Genomic DNA, 4939 nt, shown 5'->3' on the forward strand with positions numbered 1-4939 from the left:
AAAAATAATTTTGAAAGGATTTTTTTTTTTGTTTAAATAAATTAAATCAGGTGATGAAAATAGAAAGTATAGAAAGGGACAAAAACCCCATGCAGGGTGAGGAGAAATCCAGAGGTGTTTCCAGAACCCCAAAATTATTCAAAAAAGGCTTCACTGAACTTAAAAAAAATACATCTGGAGGAGCCCAAAATCCCCAGCATGTGACTTTAAATTTCCCTTTCTTAAGAATCCTGGGAGAGGTCAGAGAGGTTGGATGGGTGGAAAGTTGGCAAATCACGTGTTTGCATAGTTTTTGTTTTGATAAAAGAAGAAGGAGGACAAGAGGAAAGCATTTGAGGGTGTTTGAGCTCATTTTCAGGCTGCAGTTCTTCACTTCATTGAAATACAGGTGAGTGAATTTTTATTCTGGTGGGATTTTGGTCATTCCTTGGAATACTGTCTCTTTAAAATCCTTATTTTTCATGGATTTATGAAAGATTTGTCCCTTTAAATGACTTAAAAATGCATGAAAAAGTGTAAGTAATCCTAATTTTATGCAGAAAAAAAAAAAGGCAAGAAATCCTGAATTGGAGCACAGAAGGGGAAAATATTCCTAAATTCATGCACTCAAATGGCAAAAATTTAAGATTAAATTAAAATAAAATTAAATAAAAATCAAAATAAATAGAAGATAAATAAAAATAAAATTAATCTAAAGACCCAATTAAATAAAAATTCAATTAATATAGAATTAAAAAATAAAATTAAATTAATGTTCATTTAAATAAAATTTTCACTTAAAAATCAATCATAGTAAATTAAAAATTAAAAAATTAAATTAAATTTTAAAAGCTCCCAAATTAAATTATATTAATACTATAAAATGTACTGAAATTAATTAAATTAAAAAGCAAACTGTTCAAATACTTCAATTCTTTAAAAACTTGTTGAAATACCACACATACCAATAGCCCCACAATGAAAATTTCTGGGGAAGGTGTGTGTTTGGTGTTTTAATATGGATTGTTTTTTACCTCTGGAGCCTCATTCTACTGCATCATCAGTTTAGGGAAGGATTTTTGTTTCCTTATTTGTTTGGGGATTTTTTAGTTTTTTAGTTTTGGTTGTTTGGGTTTTTTTTTTAATATTCCTGATTTTTAAATTATTTTAGAGTCAAGGATGTCACCCTCCAGTGCTGTCTTCCTTCTGATTTTAGGTAAAGTTTGGGGTTTTTTTTCTGAGAAAGTGTAATTTTCATCCCTAGTGGAAAAATGACGGATTGACTCATATTCTCTCCTATTCTTCTATAGGATCCATGGTGGACACCAAAACTGTATCCGAAAAAGGTACATTTTAGGGAGTTTTCCCCATGAAAACATTTCCACCTAAACTTAAATTTCTCCCACCCACATCATACTGTTTTCCCACTATTTCTCCCAAAATCCATGTGTAACCCATGTAATTCCTCTGGGGTCATTCCCTTCCACCCCAGTTTTACCATGAAAACCATGGAAAATGTGGAGGAGACACATCCATTTCTAGGTAACCACAGAAAATCCAAATTTGGTGGGTTTCACCCCAAAATACATGTGGTTGGGTGGGAACTTGGGGGCAGTTCCCAAATCCTGATTTTCCTGCAGGATCCCTTCTCTATCCCTATGGACCTCACCAGGGGGATGAAACAAACCCCAAACACGATGATGGGACATCCGAGGCAATCGCTCTCTCCGTTCCCTTCACCTTCTATGGCAAAACGTACCAAACCGCCTTCGTAGGTCACCACAAATTCCATATTTTGGGGAATTTCCTGCATTTTTCCCAATTTTCCCTCCATTTCTACTTAATTTTTTTTGTGTGTACATGTGTGTGTGTGTATGTGTGTGTGTGAGTGTGTCCCCAGAATCAACCCTTCTTGAGTTCATAGAGGGGTTTGTTCTTGGACACTGAAACATCTTCAGATGGGTTTGGGGATCTTGAGGAGACTGGCAGTATTGGGGAGGTTGTAGGGTCTTGGGGGGTCCTGAAGATGGTGGGTGGTGATGTGGTCCTTGGTGGTCCTCTGGGTGGTGAGTCTGGGAGCACTTGGTTGGCTCTGGGTGGCTCCATATGGGGTGGATCTTGGGGTGTGTGGGTGGGTGCTGTGGAATCACATTGGTGGGTGTTGGGGGTGTTGGTGGGTGTTGGAGGATCCGACTGGTGGTGAGTCTTGGGAGGGTCCTGAGGGTGGTGGATGTTGGGGGGGGTTCTGTGGATATTTGATGTTCAGGGGGTCCCGTGGGTGATGCATCTTGGGAGGTTGGTGGGGTTTCGAGGGTTCAGTGGGTGTTGGGGGTCCTGTGGGTGTTTGATGTTCGGGGGTCCTGTGGGTGTGTCTTGGGAGGCTGGTGGGTTTTGAGGTATTCAGGGGAATATTTTGAAATGCTTCAGGGGTGTTGGGGGGGTCGTGTGACTGGGGGTTCCTATGGTTGGTGGGTCCTGGGGGAGTCCTGTGCATGGTGGGTCTGGAGGGGTTGGAGAGCTGGGGAGTCCTATGAGTGGTGGTTCTTGGGGTGCTTGTAGGGTCCATCTCCAGCCCCCACACCACAAGCCAAGGTGCTGCACCCCCAAAGCCCTGTTCCCACCAGCTCCTGGTGTCACCTCCAGGTGAACAACAACGGGGTGATCTCCTTCGATGCACCTGTCAGACAGTACACCCCTGACCCTTTCCCCCTGGTGGATGAGCAGCCTTTCGTGGCTCCCTTCTGGGCAGATGTGGACAATGTGCTGGGTGGGGACATCTTCTACCGCCAGAGCACCGACCCAGCGCTGCTGGCAGACATCAGCCAGGCCATCACCCAATACTTCCCCAAAAGCCCCTTCACTGCCACCTGGGCCTTGGTGGCCACCTGGGACCACGTGGCCTACTATGGCTCCACCTCCCAAAAGGTGAGGTCCATGGGCCATGAAGATCACTCATTGGCTCTTGTTGACCCACTTGGTGGCCTTGTTAACTGATCTATCTTTGACCTCCAGAACCCATCCTTGACCTTCATGACACATCCTTGACCTCTGTGACCTTTTCCATAGGGCAACACCTTCCAGGCTGTGCTGACCACTGACTCCAAGATGTTCTACATCATCTTCAACTACTGGGACATCCAGTGGACCACGGGGGCAGCGAGTGACGGGGATGCTGAAACAGGACTCGGGGGGACCCCAGCACATGTAGGTGGGATGGGTGGAGGAGGGGGAGGAGGTTGTCCCACTCCATCTTCTGAGGATTATGATGATGAAGGTCAGGGATTGGCCCATCCCATTTCCTGAGGATGATGATGATAATGATGAAGGTCCAGGATTGGCCCACCATGTTTTTTGGGGACATCAAGGTTGTCCTGTCCCATCTTCTAGAAATGATGATAATGAAGGTCAGTGGTTAGCCTGTCCCAGCTATTGAAGATGGTAAAGACGATAGCGATGATGATGATGATGATGAAGAAGACAGGAGGTTGCCCACCCTTCTTCTGGAGATGATGGTCATGATAGTGAAGGTCATGGATTGGTCCCTACCATGTCTGGGGGACACCAAATATGGTCACATCCTAACATCATTTTGGGGGCCCACCACCCCTTTGAGTGGGGTCAGCCCTCCTAGATTGCCCCCTTATTTTCCAGGGTGGATTCAATAGTGGTGATGAGACCAACTTCTACAACATTCCTGGATCCCAAACTGATGCCATCATCAACATCACCACCACCTCCAACGTCAAGGTTCCGGGACGTTGGGTCTTTCGTGTGGATGACTTCCAGGAGGCAGATGTGGACCCTCCGCAGCTGAACAAGGACAATGACTGCTGGTTGTAAGTTGGGTTTTTAGAGGAGAAAATTGGGAATATTCAGGATAAGTGGGAATTTGGGGGAGGGGGTGGGAAATTGGAAATGTTGAGGAAAAGTGGGAATGTGGGGGGTAAATTCAGGAATGAGGTGGAGAAAAGTGGGGATTTGGGGGATAATTTGTGACTGTGGGAGAACCATTGTGAATTTAGGGGAAGACTGGGGATTTATTGGGGAAGACTGGGAATTTGGGGAACAGTGGGAATCTTGGAATATTGAGAATTTTGGGGCAAGTTAAGAATTTGAGGAAATTGAGCATTTTGGGAACAACTGGGAGTGTGTTGGGGAAAAGCAGAGATTTTATTGGATAGCTTGGGAGGAAAATTTGGAATTTTGGGGGGAATATTGGGATTTTTTGGGGATATTGGGGATTTGGGCAGAAAGTGGCTCTACCTCTTGGGCTGTCGATATCTTCTCTAGGTGAATCGAGGGGAATGAGGCAGAGGAACATCACCACTGCCACTGTTGTCACTGAGGAGGACACTGCTGTGAAGGTCAAGGTCATGTCAACCTCTACCAGAGCAATAAAATTGCAGCCAAGACATTGCAGTGTCCATGTCCTTGTCATTGTCCTGCCACCTCTGGTGATGCCATCACACTCATGTCACCATCACGCTCATTGTTCCCACAGTTTCCAGGGAACTGATGGGGTTTGAGGTGAAATGTGACAGAATTAATCAAATATTGCCTTTTTGGGTGTTAATTTCTGAGGTCTTGTACAATATGAAGTCATATGCATGTGGCACCCATGAGCATGACAGACACAACCCACAATGCACACTTTGGCACAGACCCACCAACCCTAAAATATTACCTCTGCAACGCACTTGGACATCACAAGACAAACAAAACACACAAAACACAACTTTACCCCTCCCCACCATTGACCCTTGCTCACAGAATCACAGGATCATGAGGTTGAAATAGAGCCCCAAGATCATAGAGTCCAACCTTTGACTGAACACCCCACAACAACCAGACCACAGCACTGAGTGCCTCATCCAGCTGCTTTGTGAACACTCCGGGGATGGTGACTCCACCACCTCCCTGGGCAGACCATTCCAATGCCCAATCACCCCTTCTGTGAAGA

General features: G+C 44.9%; 1 protein-coding gene across 2 annotated transcripts; it reads left to right on the plus strand.

Moving 5' to 3' along the window:
- Positions 1 to 246: 246 nt before the first annotated feature.
- On the plus strand, positions 247 to 4393 carry LOC146423221 (sushi, nidogen and EGF-like domain-containing protein 1). 2 transcript variants are annotated; one of them, XM_085045026.1, is made up of 8 exons: positions 247 to 388; positions 1151 to 1195; positions 1290 to 1325; positions 1620 to 1750; positions 2623 to 2904; positions 3046 to 3183; positions 3631 to 3815; positions 4270 to 4393. In XM_085045026.1, exons 2-8 carry the CDS (start codon positions 1159 to 1161, stop codon positions 4271 to 4273), a joined length of 813 nt encoding a protein of 270 aa, XP_084901152.1. In that variant the 5' UTR covers positions 247 to 388; positions 1151 to 1158; the 3' UTR covers positions 4274 to 4393. The 2 variants fall into 2 exon arrangements, with proteins under 2 accessions (XP_084901152.1, XP_084901153.1); XM_085045027.1 differs by lacking the exon at positions 4270 to 4393 and having other exon boundaries at positions 3631 to 3819.
- Positions 4394 to 4939: the final 546 nt, after the last annotated feature.

Source organism: Lichenostomus cassidix, unplaced genomic scaffold (assembly GCF_008360975.1).
Source record: "Lichenostomus cassidix isolate B80296 unplaced genomic scaffold, HeHo_3.0 HiC_scaffold_441, whole genome shotgun sequence".
NCBI classification, from domain to species: Eukaryota; Metazoa; Chordata; class Aves; order Passeriformes; family Meliphagidae; genus Lichenostomus; species Lichenostomus cassidix.

Excerpts from the sequence above, each read along its gene's own strand:
- LOC146423221 (XM_085045026.1), top strand. The coding sequence starts at position 1,159 with ATGTCACCCTCCAGTGCTGTCTTCCTTCTGATTTTAG. Across the intron at positions 1,751-2,622 it reads AAACGTACCAAACCGCCTTC|GTGAACAACAACGGGGTGAT; the intron begins GTAGGTCACCAC and ends TGTCACCTCCAG. Across the intron at positions 3,184-3,630 it reads TCGGGGGGACCCCAGCACAT|GGTGGATTCAATAGTGGTGA; the intron begins GTAGGTGGGATG and ends CTTATTTTCCAG.